Source organism: Helicoverpa armigera, chromosome 2 (assembly GCF_030705265.1).
Source record: "Helicoverpa armigera isolate CAAS_96S chromosome 2, ASM3070526v1, whole genome shotgun sequence".
Classification (NCBI taxonomy): Eukaryota; Metazoa; Arthropoda; class Insecta; order Lepidoptera; family Noctuidae; genus Helicoverpa; species Helicoverpa armigera.
In genome coordinates, this window is record NC_087121.1 from 14,685,152 (window position 1) to 14,706,663 (window position 21,512).

The 21,512-nt window shown below is 34.2% G+C and overlaps 1 protein-coding gene across 1 annotated transcript in view; it reads right to left on the minus strand.

Moving 5' to 3' along the window:
* Positions 1–2,571: 2,571 nt before the first annotated feature.
* LOC135118541 (putative inorganic phosphate cotransporter) overlaps positions 2,572–21,512 on the minus strand; it is a 35,915-nt gene continuing 16,974 nt past the window's right edge. The window contains exons 2-10 of the mRNA XM_064040893.1: positions 18,514–18,585; positions 17,405–17,604; positions 15,142–15,378; positions 12,864–13,073; positions 11,569–11,736; positions 10,098–10,314; positions 9,165–9,286; positions 7,000–7,116; positions 2,572–4,066 (exon numbers count right to left, since the gene is read on the minus strand). Of these exons, the coding sequence (XP_063896963.1) occupies positions 3,848–4,066; positions 7,000–7,116; positions 9,165–9,286; positions 10,098–10,314; positions 11,569–11,736; positions 12,864–13,073; positions 15,142–15,378; positions 17,405–17,604; positions 18,514–18,547 (1,524 nt within the window). The 5' untranslated portion in view covers positions 18,548–18,585 and the 3' untranslated portion in view covers positions 2,572–3,847. The remainder of the gene's footprint in view (positions 4,067–6,999; positions 7,117–9,164; positions 9,287–10,097; positions 10,315–11,568; positions 11,737–12,863; positions 13,074–15,141; positions 15,379–17,404; positions 17,605–18,513; positions 18,586–21,512) is intronic.

Sequence of the window (21,512 nt, forward strand, 5' to 3'; positions counted from 1 at the left end):
GTCTTGCCTATAGACTACTGATCTATATGTGTGTTCAAAACTATACACCAGTGATATTTTATTGCAGAGCTAAAAGCTACATCCTATTTCACGGTTGTCAACAAGCATGTTTCAATATTACGCTGCTCTCGGGCTTCTCAACTTTGGTCGCCTGTTGCATCGAGCTAGTAAACTTCACCAATGTAAAAGAAAATATTTTAGGTCATTTTTTGTGTCCATAAGTGTAAATATGTAAGTGTAATGCAACAAGCTAACGAAGGGACTCGTGCATTTAGTAAAGTTCAATAATTTAAAACAAAACAATGTTGACCCATTTTATGTGTCCATAAGTGTAATAGAGAGCTGATTTTTAGAGTGGGATTGGTGATAAGAAAAAATAATTCCAGCAACTTATTTATTTGTGATGAAGTCATTGTAAAAATGAAGTAGGTAAGTAGGAATAACTGAAAATATTTACCAAATTTATCAAATGTAGACATGTTTAAATTGGGTATTTAATGACGTCCGCTTCCTGTAATGGTATGTTGTGGATACTAGACTAATAGTTACACTGACTTTGCAATTAAATTCATTTTATCCAACCAGACCCTGTAATCACAAAACTTAGCCGTAGGATCTAAGCCTAGACAAACGAATCACTAAAATATTTACAAGTTAGGCATACTACAATTTGTCCGACGCATTGTAATATGAATAGGGTATTTTAGTCTAGATGAGAAAAAAATTAAAAGTGTATTACAATGATTGTTTAGAGGAAAAGCAATCGGGAAATGTTAGTTTCACTTCGTAAGGTACATAAATATATTTTTTATTGCAGTTTAAAGTTTTTAGGTTTTTTTATCTGTCTTTGAACACTACGAAATGTCGCCGCCATGCTAATGACGTCATTACGGTAGTAAACAACTTTTAACCAAGTGTTTCTCATATTTATATCCACTGGTACTTGAATCCATGATTTGTCTGGTGTTTTTACACTAGTGTTCTCACATTCAGAAACAACACACCAACGATACGGAGCATAATTACTCATTATTAAAATTTTCAATCCATATCAATATATGTATTACTGACAGCTGTAGTTTGCTTACTAACGTAATGACGTCATGACCAAAAAACAATCATGGCGTCCGTTGTGTGCCGCGTTTTCGCGAAATTTGAAATTATGATAAAACAATTAATTTATATTCGTACATAACGTGAGAAAAAAAATTATTTTTAATTTTTTAGAGATATATTAAGACTAAAGAATTTATTTAAGATATATTTCAAAAATGCATGTAATACCCTATTGACACAACAGAGCCCATGAACACAGATTGTATGCCTATATCAAATGCAATTGCATTCAATTGCCAGTTAATATCACAACGTATTCGACGCGTAAATACCAAACTCCAACAAGCATACATACAGTTATTATTTAAATCTATGTAGGTATGTATTGTAAAGGGGAGGGATTTGATTGTTTGTTTATTTATACATATGTATAGAGTAGTAGATAGTAGTAGGCTCTAAAACTACAGAAAAAAAAAATCTCCGTTAGTAAACTACTCTCATCCCCGAGTGATATAGGCTATATTATTTTATTGACGCTTTTATTAGAAGACGTTCCCTCAGGACAAGGGTAAAACTGTGAGACATAGATAGTATACAAATATGTAATGCACGAATTTATTAATTCATCACAATACAACAGCTAAGCATATTTAAATAATATTGACAAGGCTAAGTGATTACTTACTATTCAGAACACATTGTTTGACTAGAATCAGCACTCAGTATTGAATACATGTTTATCGATTTAAATAGTCGATTAGACAACTTGTAACTAAACGACTATTCAGCATTCGTTTTTATATCTCTCGATTGTAAACCGATTGTATAAAATGTTGCTTTAGTTTGCAAAGGGACACGGAATATCTACTTTAGGCGTTCTCTTATCATCTGATCTTTATCAGGTAAAATGTCGAAGATATGAGACCTAAAAGCAACGTAAAATTCACTGGTGTTCTTGCGTTGGGTAGGTACAAACTCTTAATAACTCGCTCTATCTGTGATGTTTTAATGTGAGTGCAGAACTGTCATGACAAGTAATTTTTTTAACGATACTCTGGACAAGACAATATTATAATAAATCAAATAGAACGATGCTTTCGCGCGTACTTACCAGCGCATGTCAATACTGATGCGGGTCTTCGTCTTCGTCTCCTAGTTTAAACCAGGTAAGTACCATAACTTAGAAATCTCAACAAATAAAATCCGTATCGATTGAATTCTTCAAGTTATTGGAACATTCAAACTTAAAATAGGTAGGCGTAATTAATACCTATAAAAGTACTCAGGTAGATAACTTCGTACGCCTTTACAGACTTTAGCAAATTCTAAACAATAAACAAAGTTATGTATAAAGTGCTCCAAGAATAGAAATCTTGTGAGCAAAATAATTTAACAGTCTGTTAGGACTCATTAAGCTTTAGTCAAAGTTCTTCCAAGTTTATTGCTATAATAATTTCATCAGGCGCTGTACTGAGAACGCTGAACTTTCCGAACTGGGTAGAAAAACAACGAAAATATTTTTCAACAGTTTATTTTTAAATCTTTTATAAAATACCACAATATCATTCGACTGTTACTTCATCATCTCGTTGACATTTAAAATACTAAACATATCACATTCGCTGCAAACGTTAGGAAATTGTATTTAAGCCTAATTAATTACAACTATATTAAAATTACATGACTAATGTATTAATTTGTATAGCATAATGTATGTGAATGGTAACTACGCCTTTTGAGTTCATTGTACTTAATCTGTATCCAGTTAATAGTCAGCAAAATTACGTGAAAAGATAAAACAAATGTTGGCCATCTAACAAAAAATGTGTACGTTAAATAGATTAATTCGAATGAAACAATTGTAATAAAACTTATTTCTAAAAATAATGTTGATATCATGAAAATAAATAAAGAATCGAATAAAAACAATATTTGTAAATTAATGTCACTACAAGAATTTAAAATGGCACATCAACAAACATGTTTGATAAAAAGTTGTTTACATAGGTTTCAGACAGACTATTTGTTAGTTATTCTGTTTATTTTAGAATTACCAATAATTTTGATATCTCTTACCTAAAAGCATAACATTTTTCTTGATAAGATTTTGGGTAAACACATCTTGATACGTTCAAAACAATGTACTTGAAATCAGCTTAAGTAACTGCGCAAAAGTAAATTGGTTCAAGGAATCGCTTACAAAAAGCAGAAATCGTTACGATCAGTTCTCAAAAATACGTTTCACAACTCAATCGTCATCCAATCTGAACGAATCGTAATTTCAATTAAAAGTCGTGCCGTAATTAAAATTCTAGGCCAAGTCCTCTAATTAACGGTAGTAGTTAAGGCCCAGAATGGCATAGTTTTTCATCCTCCGGGCTGATTGAGCCACGGCCTCAGTGAAAGAAGTTCCTTATTCTCTCTCAACGCAGGTAATATCACCAGAATTGCTTAAATAATACTTAGCTAATCACATTAGTTACTTATAAATACTTAAGTTATAATTGGTAATTTTTATTTGACAACTTTGACCACAGACTGATGAAAAAAGACTCGTCAAAAGGAATTTGCGAATCAACAAGGAATTATCACAAATATTTTTGATACCAAAATTGTTATTTTATGAAAAGACTTAAATAGAATTATGTACTAAGTTATAATCATTACAGCAAGATTTTTTAAATCTTGTAGCCATTTAACGAAACTTCAAATTCATACCAACTGCAAACTATTTACAAATTCCTACACATCATCTGTGGTCACAAAAAGTTCCAATCACAACACTTCTATGTTACTTCTTAGAGTTCTTAGCTTCAATAGCTTTGTTCTTCTCTTTGTCTTGATTAGCCATCTTCAAGGGGCCATGCTTCCAGTCCTCAGGGTACCCGTATTGTCTCACATCGTCCCACCATTGCTGCTTGCCGTCTGCCCAGAAGATGTAGACCACGTTTGTGCCTACCAGGACAGCGAAGCACACCCAGAATGCTATTCGCCATTGGGCTAGTGTTGACTGGGGACAAAATAAATACATCAATATATAAATAATAAATATATACTGTTGTTTGTGAGGATTTTTTTTGTTACAAGGTAACATAAAATTAAAATCCCTCGAACTATTTGTGAGTTGTAGTAGGTGTTACAATCTCTACGTAAAATAATAATACCTAATCCTATTTCTGGCACAGCCAGATAGTACCTCTATAATTAATCAAGCAAAGAAAAATAATTAGGTAAACAGAAATAGCTTTCAGATGAAAACTTTCACCTCATTACTCTCATTAAAATTTCATATCAAACTTAGACTTTCAAAATTCAATACCTACAGTAATACCTAGTCAGAAAGTTTGTAATGAGGAACCTATATAACCTACTAGCATTTGACCGATAAATGGCATAGTTAAATTCCCGATGCCACTGAAGGAAGCAAGTCCTGCACCGCACGTAATTGCATTACTTCGCCAATGTAACAAGCAGCAACTGTCGGAAACTATTAAGACACGTAGACTGGACACTTCTGACACACCCTCTAACTAATTAGTTTCGTTTTTAGAAGTGTATCGAAGTCACATCATATTTCGGAAACTAATTGCAGTAGTTGATATCCCTCAAGAAGACCTTTTGCGTTTAGTTGAAGTTACCAGATATTTACTGAATGGTAAAAAGATATCTAACTAATAATTTTTATATGGAAGTTTGTAAGGTGTACGAATATATCGCTCTTCAGTCTTCGTTAATAGGTGTGTGAGAAGTAGAGTATTCGGGACGCGCGTAAGCCTGTGGAAGCTAGTATTAACAAAATTCAGTTCTATTATAGTTCATCATCCTCCATTGTTAGCACTAAAATCTAACATAAAGCGTGGCAATTACAATAACTGATACCAATAGTTGCTAGTCTGTATTGCCCTCATCGATTGCTCTATAAATAGCGATCGAACTGAACACATAGTCAACAGGACTGACACAGCTTCAAGAGCATAAAGTTCGCATTAAAGCCACAAACTTGAAATCTCGTCGCAACTTGACACTAACTTGAAAATGTCTTATTAATAAAGGCCTATTTATTGTTCAGAACAAAGTTATGGGTGACAAGGCCCCTTTGAAAATCATTCTGCTTGATTTGCTAACATCTTAAAAAGTTTGAAAATTGGGGCGATGAGCGAACGTGATCGTCTGTGATGAGTGAAATCTTTTGAGTGAGTTTTCTCTTTTGTGCTTATTTTAAAGGATATTGCTTTGTGAAAAGTTCAGTTTTGAAAGATACCAACTCGCTTCTTTGAATATTCTTCGCCCAATTTTTTTTTTTAATAATGGGATCTTTATTGGTAAAAAATACCAAATCCGTTCACACTAACAATGATGTCCAAAATATTGTTACTTACAAACATGCTACGTCGCTGGTACAACTAATAACGGTATTATTTAAACAAACCATATCCAATTTACATATGTTACAGTTCCATTACCATAGTTTTATTGGCACAATTGTGCCTGCAGCACCATTACAGGCAATGTGCAATGTTAACACATTTCAGGCTCCGTAACACCGGCCAGATAATTAGCTTTGTTTATCCAAACTCAACAGCGTTTCAAATGCAACGCTGAAACGCCTGCAGCCTTTTACACAATGGCTCGTGTATTTTTAACTGGAAAATTCTTGCTAATTTATTTTTCTTTACGGTATTTTGATGAATAAATTCTTGGTTTAAAATGTAGCGAAAAATATGTAGCGTTAATTTTGCGGGACAATATGTTTATTATTTAATTACTGGTTAAAATTTGGACAATCTTTTTAAGTATTAGTAACATAATTAAACATAGTTTAATGTTAGTCGGTGTGATACTTATCCTTAATGACTCGACGTTGCTTGTTTTGTTTTAATAAATCCTACAATCGAATATCCTATATTTTGTAAGCGTAACTATAAAACTAAATATTTTCATAAGACGCTACAAAAGAGATATGCTAAGCCAAAACAGGGTCTATAAAACTGAATTCAAAAGGGCCTACCCCAATAACTTCATCGTGAATATTCTCATATAATAGAAGCTGTCTAACAAAGGATTTTGTCCGTATTATGAACTAAGTATGTACCCGGATCGTATTTTTTCTAAAGAAACATATTACAAAGACCTGGACGAAAAAACTTCAATGCAATATCTAAGCTATTGTGTATATTTTCCATCAAAACAAACTTGCATTTACGAACATGAAAAACACTACACTACATAATTGAATTTAGAACTAATATTTCAGTCATCACATAAAATCAAAGAGCTTTGAAACGAGAAGTAAACTTGCGAAGATATCAAATACCTAGTAGATCTTTACGTGACCCATAAAACTACATAAAAAACCAATTAGCTTCCGCCTGCTGAGTTGCCAACAAACTTGAGTTCGGAAAACATTACTTTCCACTTCGACTTGGGTCAAGAAAATGCCCTCCGGACGGCCTTTGCGCGCATCAATATTTAACACATAGCGGACTTTAATGTGTTATAATATTGAATTAGTCAAAATGTTTTTTTTTTCTATTTTAATCAATCCTACGAAGATAAACTTTAGCAAATAGCAAATGTTTTTAAAAGATAAAGCAATCTTACTATATTATATGTATAGTTATAGTAACAGCCTATTTTTTTGTCATCCTACTGCTGGAGACATGCCTCCTCCCACACGGAGAAGGATTGAGCGTGAATCCACCACGCTTCAACGTGGGTTGGTGATTTCATACTTTATAGTTGAGGTTTCGTCGAGATATTTTCCTTCACATTTTTATCAGCCATTTGTGTCCAAGATATACTAAGAAAGTACATACAAACTTAGTGGGTGAAGCACTAAGTAAGGCCACCACGTCACCACAAAACATATAGATTCACCAATATTTGGAAAATCTACAAATGTGTAAGCCTAAAGTAGAAAGGAAAACAAATAGCAATACTTACATCAGGCGTTAACAACCCAATCAAATAAGGCGTGATGATTCCAGATATCGTTGACGTCCCATTGATCATGGCGGTCAAGGAGCCAGCGTAGTTCGGTGCCAGATCTAACGCGTTAACCTACGAACATAACAAGTAAATGTTAGCCACCCCTGCCAAATTGCCGTCATGTTGTTACATAGAGGAAGGAAAGATGAGCGGAGATTCCATAAGGCAGGTAAGTCTTATTGTACGTCAAGTAACGTACGTGATCAGTTACTTGAACTAACGAGGCGTTTGAGCTCCTTGTCAAATCAAGATCAATCTGTCCAAAAAAGGGCACGTTCTAGAGAAGGCGTATGAGGGGGGAACTAGAAACAATCCTCATCCCCCGAACACGTGCATTTTGGCGTGCTACTTTCTTAGGAGATTTTGCGCTATGACATCTCCACTAGTCATTTTGTCCTCCGTGTGTTGGTACATAGAAATAAATGTGTTCACGTGGGTGTAAAGGCCTTCCAAAGCTCTCGAGCGCATACATATTGGCACAGTTTTCATCGCTATCCAATAAAGTAGTCAGCTTTCTTCGCAGTTTAATTTATGGATTAAATTTGAAAGTTTTTAAAGATTAATTTTAATTTGAAGATGAAGTCTGTGCCAAATGGGGTGCATTTCAATTACGGCCAATAGATTTATTTGCTTCTATTTATATTATTGGTCAAACTGTAGGTATTAGTTTTAAGTTGTATATATGTATATATATAAGTTTATTTTTATTTATTTTTTCAATTAATGTACATATTTTGTGAATAAAGATCTATTAATAGTTAAAAAAAAATATAAAAAAATTGGTCAAAAATTTAACTATTTATTTTCATATAGGTATCATCTCTGAATAACCCTTAATTATCAAAATATCAAAAGCGGCTTCACTGTAGTTTATAACTTCGTGTACAAATTACCTATTTGTATTTTCCGAAGTGGTAACAATAACTGTAATTTTCCAGGAATTGAAACGTTATAGCCCAAACTAAAAGCTTTTAAGCGTGAAATAGCAACATAACAAGTTTGACCTACCAATCAAAGCTTAGCGAAATTATTAGAAACTCAATCCAAGAACGATATTTAGTTCAGTACAAAGAGCTATTGGTTCTGTTGGCTAGTTGTTAATACACCAATTTACAGCCCTTCTCAAAAGTGATTTATTTCAAAGAATATATACTCGTAATATGTACACACTGTAGGAACACATTTTGAAGACTATTTGGTACTAAAAAATTACAAAACGAAAACGTATAATTCTTTGAATTTTAGTAATCAGTAAGAATGAGTTGAAATAATAGAGTATCATGGCACAGTTTCCAATAAAAATACCCTTACTTATGTGCTAAAATGGGTACCTAACATTCATACTTTCGGAGTTATTGGCATTTACTCATCTGACCTAAATTCGCTAGCGACTGTAAACAAAGCACGCCTAATGGTCGTCCCCATTCGAATACCTCATAGATTCTATCGGCAAAAGCAAACTCGGCGTATTTTATATTTCATTTTTCAAGCACACATCACGCAAATTTCATCAGCAATTTATTTACAATGAGATATTCGTACGCGTACAGAAAATATCAAAGGTACACAATTTCTTACGTGACCTTATAAGATGGAAGATCATCAAAATTCGGGTCACAACCCACTTTCTGAAGCAATAAAGTAGGTACAGTCATCTACTGAGTTATCTGGCTTGTTTCTGAAGCTTTTGCTCGGGATAATGAAATCTGAATTAGCACGAATGTACGTGGGATGATAACGCTGAATATTAACTAACAAACTTAATGTTAATATCGGTCTATGTGAGAGGGATTCTAAATCCTAATGGCACTTAAGAACAGTGCGAGATAGCACTGAGTTTCCGTGTATAGAGACATAATGTATTTTACTCCCGTAGTAATTTTATTTATGTATTCTTTTTAAACCGGATGATATAGGTAAACAGAGAGAAAATTCATATTCTAATCCAATTTCTCCTTCCGTAAAGTTTCATCGATTATATTAATCGGCAAACATTACCAAACCTTTACACCCTGAACCTCACATACCCATTTACAACCAAATAACCTTACCGCTCCCAGACGGCCCATAAACAGCTACGTAACCATTAACAGTATAGCTTCGGAAAATTACTATATTACCTTCATTCCGCTGTAGAATCCTCCCATTAGGGCCATCGAGGCTATGAAATAGGCGACGGCGGCGAACCGATCGCATCCCGAGTATGACGCCAATATGATACATATTGCGGGCCCAGTAGCAGCTGTAACAAATGGTAGAGGATTTATGAAACGTGCTACAATATAATAAACATGGAGAATGAAATGACTAGCGGAGGTGCCATAACGGAAAATCTTCGAAGAAAGTAGCGCGCCAAAATGCGGGGGTGTGGGGTAGGAGAAACGTTTCTTTCGACCAAAATTTTGATATTTTGACAGATGTAACGGTTGTCCGGGTAACTGGGTTGAGGAGGTCAGATAGGTAGCCAATCCTTGAAAAACACTGGTACTCAGCTGAATCCGGTTAGACTGGTAGCCGACCCCAACATAGTTGGGAAAAGGCTCGGGAGATGGAGATGCATGTCTCAAAGAACCTGAATGCCTCGTTAGTTCACTCAAAACTGATCGTTTTGGTCATACCCGCCGTACCTGTTTGACCTAAAAGGTGCCTGACCTACTTACATTATGGCATCTCCCCTCATCTTTCGTTACTCCATGATAATAAAGAACAACTACGAGGTTTCACGTACCAGTTATTGTGTTAGCGATATTTGAAATGGGTAAATGATACATTAATATGCCTTGAAGGTTACGAGGATTTGTAATGTTTTATGCTGGCAGATGTTCTTTTGTTTTTGGCAAATCTCCTGAGAGAACAGATTTGTCTTTTGTTTTCGTGTCATAAATGGTTGCGTTGCCGTTAAGTTATAAAGGATGTACTAGAAACTCCAGACTAGTCGGGTTCCGTGGCTAACTCAAGAGATAAAAAAGTGCCTTATTATCCTACAAATTGTAAGCATTGTAATAGGTAATTTTTTGTGCTTTATCATTAAAAATAGAATATCAAAATATTACCTATAGTAGTATGAATAATTCTTCCCGTCTTGATCGTGTGCCATTTTCTCTTGACACACACGTCACACACCCAACCGAATATAAAGGAGCTGATCCACATGGCGAGGTAAGGGATTGCAGTAAGAGTACCCGTGGCTGCGATGTTGAACTTTAGAACATCTGTCATATATTTAGGAAGATCTGTCACCATTGTATAGTAGCCCCAGTCGTGACCAACCTGAAAAATATAGAACAGGTTATATATTTTGCTTGGGCATTCCATTTTCAAGTTTCACGAAATGTATAGTTGTCGTCGATCTTAATGGCGGCTCGCAACTAACTTCAGAGCACAGTAATGCGCCCAACCCGAAGTAATAAGTTGATTTGATACCTAAATACTATGGTTGCTGCGCTGTGACTTCCGCGAAGTTACGATTAGGCTATTCGATTTAACATGAACTGTTTTTGTTTATCATGTGGTAAGAATTGTTAATTTTAATTTGAAGAAAAGAGAAAAAAAACAAACAAATAACATTCTTGTAAAACAAAATATTGCATAATCGCATCAAGATATTGTAATCAAGGTTTTCTTTTTAATTATTTGTATATTGCAGAAGAGAAATGTATTCATCAGCATATTTCTCACAATAGTTGCTCTAATTAATTTTCTTTATGAAAATAACTGAGCAAGATCCTTGTATTAATTATATAAACGTTTATTATTATCCAATTAGTGAGGAAAGTTCTTTGTTCTAATGTCCTCGTGCACGATACTGTGGGTTAATAGGTGTAAACGGTACTTGTTAAACAATTGCTAGTAAATTATGTATTTATTAGAGGTTATGTCATATTGATAATAATTAACTGTTTTGTTATAGAACGTGTTGTTTTAATGTGACAGTTATGGAATTGATGTGTAAATACTGCGTTCTAAATTAATCGTTTTCTTTCTAGATTTTAAATAACAGATGCGCAGTTATTTCCTATCTATACCTCTTATTTGCATTTACGACATTTGACCTTAATAAAATTTTATCATTAAACATATGCGCTTAATTTTTTCAGCTCTTCTGAATATTGTAGAGCACTTGCAAAATTCTGCTTTCATTTCACAAAAATCAGCATCATTTTTCTATTTATGAAAAATATACATTTCGATGGTAGATTCGGAGCGAATTTCACGAAATTTCTACTGTAATTATAATGTTTTAATTTCACTCTTACATACTTGCAAAAGCGAGTGGTAGCATCAACGTGAATTATTATTTAAAATGCTCATATTATTTGTGTGTTCTTTTGTTTAGCATTATTTTAGGCAAACATAGTCCGATTGTCCGCTTGCTTCATTGACTTATAAAAATGAGTTACTTTAGAACAAAAAAGATGCAGATGCCAGCACATCAAGCTAATCTGTCAAAAAAAACACTGGTTTTCAGCTGCACCCGTTTAGACTGAAAATCGACTCTTAGGAAAAGGCTAGGCAAATACTTACAGCAGCAAACAGCAGTGCCCAAACAGGCACACAGCGCACAATAGCCTTCCATGGTACAGGATCCCTGACGCTCTTCGTGTCAGCACTGGTCACCGTCTCGTTCAAGTACTTCAGTTCCTCTTCAGAAATGTACGGGTGTGTGTTTGGTGTGCTGTAGCATAGGATACTCTGGAAAAATTAATAGTAACTGGTTTTCATATTGTACATAATGTTATTTAGGATTTCGTATGGTGATAAATAAAAACTATTTTTGGGTATTTTTTCGTTCTGGAATACCCATATATAAATCACTAGCTTCTGCCAGCGGTTTCACCCGCATCCCATGGAAACCTCTGCAAGAACCCGGATAAAAAGTAACCTATAGCCTTCCTCGATAAATCGGCTATCTAACACTGAAAGAATTTTTCAAATCGGACCAGTAGTTCCTGAGATTAGCGCGTTCAAACAAAGAAACAAACAAACTCTTCAGCTTTATAATAATAGTATAGATAAACAAGCTAATTGTCGGCGCAGAAGGTGGTTATTGCAAGTTGGTAAAATAACAAAAGACATTTTATAAAATTGTGCATATGGCAGTTATATATTTCTTGTTGAACAGCCCCATATATCCTTAAACTAGGGATAGTTTTTTAATCTTTTATTTTTCAACGTCCTTTATCCTTATAACTAACACGTTTATGATGTACTCACATGTTTATACCGAGAAGACATTTAAGACAATTTATTTACCGGTAATAAGTGTGACGAAGCACATTTACATACATCAATTAAAAGGACAGTCGATCACCTTCATTCGCTTTAACTAGTCTCTGGGTAATTATGTACATCACTATAATTATCTGTTTAATAAACTTTGATTGCTATCACGCACTTAGTAGGCACATTTAATATTATGGATGCTTTAATGCTCCTACTTTATTGCAAAACGTAATCTTAATGAACATCACAATATTTTTAATAGCAATGGAATTTTAAATTTCTAGTGCGTAATTTTGCAGATTATTTTTCACAAAGTACGTACTGCCTGGAAAACTTAACAATTCAAGTTACACTCTTTGGTGTTTGCAGAGCAATGACACTTCAGTCTTTAAATTTTCTAAGTCTTGCAACAAACACAAAATGTAATTAATACCATAAGGTAACTCCGTATGTCTGTCCGCGTTTCACGCCAAAGTTCCTAAGCTGATCAAAATACAATTTCGAACACAGGATAGTCTGTAGTATTTTTCTCAGGAATAGAGACACAGATAGCAGCTATTTAATAATTGATTACTTGTCATAATCACATCACTCACCCAAGCCAAAAACCAAAGTATCCCGAAACATCCGAAGAAGTAGAACACATTCGCCCAGTCTCCGTCTCCCGCCATCAGGAACCCTGACATGAAGGATCCAAAGATATTTCCTATCTGAGCTCCACCGAACACCAGGGCCCCTTGTCGCGATCTCTCGTGAGGTGGCACCCATCGGGCTAGTACAATCATCAAAGCTGGCATTGTGGGACCCTGAAAGATGAATGAGTATAATGTAATTGTCTATAAGTACTAATATTATAAAGAGGAAAATTTGGTTTGTTGGTTTGTATTGGATAAACTCAAAAACTACTGAGAACTACATTATTTTCTGAGTAACATAGGCTATATTTTATCCCGGTACGAGCAGCAGTTCCGACGGTATGAGGATGAAACCACGGCTAACTATTTATAATAAAAAAAGTGTTCCACAATGTCAGATTGTATGTTCACGATAAGCTCACAAACGACTACGTGGATATTCATCCAATTTTCACCAATCGATAGAGTCATTCAGTGATTCATAAAGAATGAAAACGTACTTTCATAATCCATAATACCTAGGTACTTTCATAATTACTAAATCACTCATCATCATCATCCTCCTGCCCTTATCCCAATTTTATTTGAGGTCAGGGCAGCATGTTTTCTCCTTCCATGGATGTACATACATATTATGTACGTTACATAACATTAGGCATTAAAAAAGAACCGATTTCCGAAATTCCGTCAAAAAAGAGTTTCCCTGTTTCGCTTAACAAAGATAAAAGATTATTTTAAATTGGTTTTGCGAATGTAATCTTGTAACATAACATGTCGGGGCCCAAAAAGAAAAAGTTAAATTAAAAATCTTCCCTTTTTGGGGTTCAAAGTCAATTGATTTCTTTCTTGTGGCAAACATGACATGACTGTTGCTGTTTATTTCCAAATTAGGTATAAAGCTAGAAAGAAAAGTGAAGCGGAAGAATTGTTGGACTAATTGGTTATGTTTTGAACTTATCCAACTCTCTATTGCATTAGTAACACTTCTAATTATTGTTTTTTTATAAAAGCATTTTATAAAGTGCATCAGCAGTTTGACAGCACTTATTTAAACTAAATTTTTTTTGTACATAGGTAATGCTATAAAAATCCTTTTAATAATCGAACTGCAAAAAAATGCAGTAAAAAACCTTGGATTACATTTGTGAGAGGAATAGAGAGACATAATAAAAACAAGGTTGCGGCTGCACTTGCACGATCCTATGTCACGGCAAATCTGTCAATCGACATTTAATCAACAAAATAAAAATTTGGTAGGTATAGTAAGCATACGATATTATAGTACTATTCTTAAGTGTTAAGGTATTTTATTCTAAAGAACTAGGTTTTTAGAATAAAATACCTAGTCTCTACTAAATATTATTTATGTATGTCTTTGGTGTTAAGCATAAATTTAAAAAGTCGATGAACTCTGTTTAACACAACTTTACGATAAAGCATTTACAGTCAAAAACAAATCATTGACTTACAAAATACCTAAGAAAAATGTGTTATTTTCCGCCAACAAGTAAAGAAGAACATCAATTTTTTAAATCTAGAAATAATAATAAATCAGTCATACATATTAGTATTGTTCTTGTACAACAATGGTGTTCCAACTACTCATTGTTTACGTTTCATGGTAAAAATATTCACATAAATGATGTTTTTGTCAGCATGTTCACAATGTTTCCCCTAATCTTGTTGATTTGCAAACAATAAAATTACTACGGTAATCTTCGCATGGTTAATTTTAAATTAAAATTATAAAAGACTGTATATTCACAACTACTTATAAGTGTGTTTGTGTATGTACCTACATATGTGTGGTTATGGTTGCTTATAAAAATATGAGCCTGTCCTGAAATGGCCTCTTGTTTTTGGTATTTTGAGTAAGTTGTACACATGTTAAATACAAAATATTGTAATGTAGGTATTTAATGTGTCTCATGTCGTAACAATGTATAGAAGTATGAAGTACCAGATTGATTTGGTACTTTCAGCCAAAAAGTGGTCCAATAGAATAAGGATAATTTATTAAAATACCATTAAACAACAAGGCCAATTTTTCTTTGATCCGTCTGTTAAGAGAACCTTAGCGATAACAGATCCCAAATGTTTTTTTGTCAAAACTGTTAGACCATTTCGTGACCGGCTACAAAACCCGTTTTATTTGCAACCTCAACAATATAGCAACACAAAACCTCAACACATCAATCTACCAATCGTCTATAAATATCCTGAACCACAGATTACTAACCTCTCCCATTCCTTGAAGCACTCGCAGTATGAACAGCCACGTAGCGCCCCCAGCTTTTACAACCACAGGTGTGAGCAGAGTAAATATCGCCGTACTTAATAGACCGATGCCTAAGGTCCATTTCCCTCCGTAGCGTTCAGCTAAGTAGCCTCCAGGGACGTGGGTAATAGCGTACCCGTAGTAAAACCCGCTGAGAATCAACCCTTGAGTGGATTCTGACCAGTCGAAGATCGCGTACTGGAATAAAAAAGATGTTTTGGATTAATGTGGTGGTTTTGGGATTATGGGTGGCCTGCGGGAGTAATTTAAATATAATGATGGGTTAATTTATTTTCGTCGTGACAAAATTACACCATTAATGTCAAATCCACATCTAGTAAGACAATTACTTTGTTGAAAACTGCCTCAAAAACAGTCCAGCCAGACGTGCCAGATAATTGTGCACAAACATACATACCTACATACAGGTCAACCTGAGACTCTTTTCTTTAAAATATTCAACCACACAGCACTCAATAATATTGGAGTTTTCGGAGTAGGGGAATAGTTTGTCAAGTTATTTATATTTTTGTTTCGTTTCATCACTCATGTTTTACATTGACAATGAAGTCAGCAAAAATCAGTCCAATTCTATGTATAATGTAATATTTTCTCTTTACACCGGTAACGTCACTGTATTTCATTTCGTGACAATGATTTAAATATTAAATTAATTAATTATCAGTAGAACAATGAAGCTGAAAGCAATTATTTGGCGCAGCACTCGGTTTATTATTGAAGTGTACTTTGATATAAAATCGACACAACTGGAAATATGAACCCATGGGAAAATAGCTCTCATTGTATTATTTCAATGTAAATGCTTACTTTATGTTACTATGTGTTATAAGTATGCTATTTTTTCACTACTAGGTATTTGTAAATTAATAAGGCGATTAAGCCACATATTTTTTAAAGCCCAATATCTAATTTATGTCCCATCTGGGAATCAAACAATGGTGCTTGAAGTAGAGATTTAAATCAGTTTGGACTTCATTTGGTCCGCCCTTATTCATTACTATTGAATGTTATGTAGTCTAGCCATCAACTAAATAAGCATGTATAAAAATATAGTTCATTCAAAGAAGCAAAAATAATGATTGAATGCACTACAAAGTAAACGATTGCATGCCTTATCCCATTATTTACAGAATTGCTAACAGATAAAATATCTACACTTTATTCCCATTCGTGAGTGTTTTAATAACAATGATAATAATCCCTGTTGCCCTCTTGTTGCTTTTCAGTGACTGATTCCCGGGGGCCCAGTAAGTGAGTTGGCGAGTCTCCACCTGCCATTTTTACGTGTATTTATTACATTGTTATCGGCAGGTGCCATAGTTCCCGTAGTTTCCCCATTCCTAGTCCATTAGCATCCCATCACAATAGCCCAAGTAGTTTTCATCCATAGTTAGCAATAGTTTAGCACAGAACCGGGGATTGTCCTTGGGTACATTTCTATAGTGTATACAGGGATAATCGTCGGCTTTGTGTCACCATTTCATTAAAGTTGTCTCAAAAGGGCTTCAGCGTGTTGGCTTCGGCCCCACGTTCGCCTCCCAAAAATCCGGGACTCTATAGTCCCGAGGTCTGGTAGAGACATGATAATAAGTAAAGCCGATGGATTAAATACCTCTTCTAGTACAACGTGTATCTAGTTCAAACTGGTATGCTAGTCGCGCAATAGTTTAGAACTAATGATAACAACAACGCTAGGAAAGTTGCCCCAGTAAATCATAGACAATGAAAACTGAAATGAAACTATTTTACGTGTTTATGATTTAAGCTAGAAGTTATTGTTTACAGAGGGTGATATAAATCATTTTTTTCTCAACCATATTTTTTTCGTTATGTATGAATTTGGTGTTACGCCTATAAAAACAATGGTATGCTTACCTATACAATGAGAAAAACATGACGACAAAACACTTGTTCTTTGTATTTTCTCAACAAAAGAATTTCAAAGAAAATACAATGAAATGGACGAGTGTTGTATTTTTACTTTATTATTTCTGTATAAGCATTTATTTGGAGCTCTCCTCGTACCATAGCATTCATTTAGACCTTTTCATATTAGAAAAATTATTGCTTAACACTTTAAGAAAAAAACTTAGAAATCATGGACGTTTATCGTTTTACTAACAGCGTGATATTTGTTGTTAAGAATTATTTCAGCTCGCATGTTACAGTTTTATCGAAGAGTAACAATCAAAAATAGACTTACCGGTCTAGAACTGACAGTTCCATTTGTAATGAACTCGCTTTCATCAGGACAAGCGTTGGGGTCGTAATGTTGTTCCTCGTTCTTCGTATTGTTCACCATCTGAGTGACAGCGAGATTGAGGCAGACCCGCATGGTATACGCGTTGCAAACCGCCAGTAGTCCCATGATGCCAAGGACATACCGCTGAGGAATTAGGAACACTGAGCGGACAAAACAATCTCATGTAGTTAATATTTGTTTTTCAATGTAGTAGAAAGAGTGGTAGGTTTCATTAAAGGTTGGTTTCATTAATAACACTGTTTCATCAATTTGAACTGCTGTCATTGAACATCCTGTGCCCAGTCGTTATGGGTAGTCAGAAGCCAGTGCCTAAGTCTGACACCAATCTAACCAAGGGGTATTGGGTTACCCGGGTAACTGGGTTGAGGCGGTCAGATAGGGCAGTCGCTCCTAAAGCACTGGTACTCAGCTACATCTGGTTAGACTGGAAGCCGACCCCAACATAGTTTGGGAAAAGGGCTCGGATGTTTATGATGACATTTAACAAATTGTAGAACGTTTAGTAATTACCTACATAAATTAAGATTGAATGCCACCAGATTTTTTTAATCCAGGAAATGCATTGAACATTCCCCCTGCCTATAATTACGTTCCAATCCAGACAAAGCATACAAGGGAATCAATAGAGTAAAAGAATACCAGGCATTGTAGGTGAATCCAATAAATTCCACATGCTACGGGCGAGCTACTCGCAGCTATTTCCCCAGACTCCCCACAACTTGCGCCTACTTCGTAAGTATATTGTACAAAGTGTTATACAGCAGGAATATTGTGTTGAATACTAAACTGTTCCTCTCAAAAAATATTGAAACTTTATAAGCTAGGTGTAAGATATTATCTATTATTGGTATTTTGCATTTATTGCAAGAAGCATTATATGCATTATTATACTTTTTAGTTAAAAGCTGCTCAGTCGGCAATTTATCAGTTGCCAGTGACAGTTATATGAATTTACATAAAATACCTTTTCAGTTACTGGTTGTATCTTTTCATAACTTATAAATAATAGGCACTAAAGACCATAAAAATATTATTGCATTATAACTTACGTCTTGAAATTGTATGACGCCATCTTGGTAACATCGCAAATTATTTCTTTCTCTCCAGTTCTATATTATTACCTGAAAACAAGGAAAAAACAATTGTAAATACTTCATAGAAAACTCGGAATATATTTGTAGTGTTTATAAAATATTTCTAAGAAGTATATAAGATGTTCATATGTTCTTGGTTTAAATCATCCTTGCTGATAAACTGATAAGGTTAAGAACACCTGAATCATATTATACTCTAACATTTTATCTATTTTTGTTTGCTTAGTAAAAAGAATACCATGATGAATAAGAGCAATAGAAGTTAGGAATAAGAGAGTGACATATGCTTGCCCAATATGGTCTATGTTCAAGTCTTTCATTAGTGTTCTTGCTTAGCAGATAAACCTTATAGAATAGTTCTGTCAAGAATATTGGTTGTTTCACCTTTAGTTCTTTTACAATTCAATAAACATTTAGGGCATTTTTTACTTAAATATAAAAAAAAAACATCTATAAGTCATTTAAATGAATTGATGATGGATAATACTTTGTTTTGAACTAATCGTAAATCTTGCACGAGTAAGAGAATCATAAATGCTCTTGTCTTCTTTGTTTATGATTATTATCTATTTTATATATATTTTCAATGTGAATACGTAACAAAATGCTATTGAAATAAACAGCTAGCTTCCTTTGCATTAAATAATGCCATTTTAATTTTAAAAACGTATTTTGTTTCTTAATTCAATTAGCCACGCTTTCATAATCCTGCGCATTTAATTATTTTTACTTCCAACTGTAACAAACAGTAAGTACTGTACATAGATGAATTGATTAAATGAGTAATATTTATTTTAATATAATAATAATCTTAATGGCTAATAAAATCAATTGTGCTTGTGTTATTCGCAATATCATCAACCAATCCAATAGCATCCAACTTTAAAAACTTTGTCAACAATCAATAATGTAGGTACATACTTTCAGTACCTGGCATTACCTATATTTTATATGCATTACCTACAATAGAAAGGTAAAATCTACCAGCATTTTTCCTTGTAGAATGGGGTCGGCTTCTAATCTAAGTGAGTGTGTTTGTACTCATATCAATATTTTACATGGAGTGGTTTTCCATTGACATTTCACCTTCACAATGCCAACTATTAACTATTCAACTGAAAAGCACTGAAAGGTAGCTCTTATTGCAGTAAGTTTCTAATGTTTTCAAAAATGCATTACGTTACCTTTGTGTACGAAAACTGTAACTAGGGTCCTCAATAATGCATTTGAAAAATGTAGCTTTCAAACAGTGACATAATTTTTCAATCCGGTTCAGTAGTTTAGAGCCTTTAGGGTACAAATAAAGAGAAAAAGGTTTCTTCTTTCTTATATTTAGTAAAATAAATGTTTAAAAATACATAACACCGCTGTCACTGAATTACTTATCGATAACCATAAGGAAACAAAATAAATAAATTACAATAAGATTCCTTTGGTTGCACTCTTCACGTTCAAGTGGTATTTGACCCAATTTCCGTCACTCAATAACATGGAAAACAATTAATATTTATTTAGACTACTTTATTGCGATAAACGACAAATACCTTATGCTGTCTTTAGGCATTAATGTCCAAGAGTTGTGAATGGTCACATTCATATAATACCTCTATCGATATCATTACACCAGCACATCTATATAACAAGTACATTTGTTGTACTGCTCCTAAACCATGTCTGTCAATTTCAGACACTTGGATTTCTTTTACAGGGTCAAGCAATGAAAATATTTATATTAAAAATCATGAAATTGGATTGAACTGTCGAAATATTGCGATAAAAAATGTTGTATTCATAAAAATCCTTGAACACTAAATAGCAAGTTAGCATCAACATAAAAATATATGAGGCAGACATTCTTTAAGCCATCCATCATCATCACGGATGCTAAACATGGACAATTTATCTTTAACATAACAATGATAGAAGCATTAGTTCAACTATTTGTTATACATAAATACATACGCAAGTCAATATTTAACGCTAATAATCTATATCAATAACACTTGTATTTTGCATGTCAATAAAGGTAGCTAATTCTCAAAAAAACCGTGAGTAAATAATTAGTTTAGCATATACATTTATTTTTGTAACTATTAGAAGTACATTCAGTACAAAAGACACCCGGATAAAACCTTTTGCCTTCCTTGTTAAATAGGCTATCTTACAAAGAAAAATGTTTTCTAAAACTGGACAATGGTTACTGAAATTATCGAGTTCAAACAAACAATTTCTTTACCTTTATAATGTTTGTATATAAGCCATAAAACTATTGAAAATTATGTCTAAAGATAAAAAACTATTTACGTCTCACTAACGCGATTTTCATTCACCCTTGCTTAGTTCTCCAACAAAAACATCTTTGCAAAGGTAGAAAAAAAACATTTCGGAAAATCCTGAAGAAAATACGTAAGCCGGATCCGATCTGCGTCATACAAACCCAGTCTTATAGAAGCCTGGATTCACACGATCGCGTCTAATCTCGTATTCTCAACGAGTGACCAGACGACAGTGCACAAATCTCCTCTCAATAACTCCATAGGGTCGGCTACTTTCATCCAATATTTCGTATTTGGCACTCAATACTGTAAACAGAACACGTATTTCTTTCCACTCTCTTTAATAGTTTGTTCATGTTATCGATTTATCGGTTGAATAACGAATGTTTTTGTTTTTTTACCTCTTACGTGATTTTGCATCATCCAGGTCAGGCAAGTACCAATGCAATTTTTCTAAGTTTGTATGTACTTTCTAAGTATATCTTAGACACCAATGACTGTGTTTCGGATGGCACGTTAAACTGTAGGTCCCGGCTGTCATTGAACATCCTTGGCAGTCGTTACGAGGAGTCAGTAGCCAGTAAGTCTGACACCAGTCTAACTAAGGGGTATTGGGTCGCCCGGGTAACTGGGTTGAGTGGGTCAGATAGGGCGGTCGCTCCTAAAGCATGGTACTCA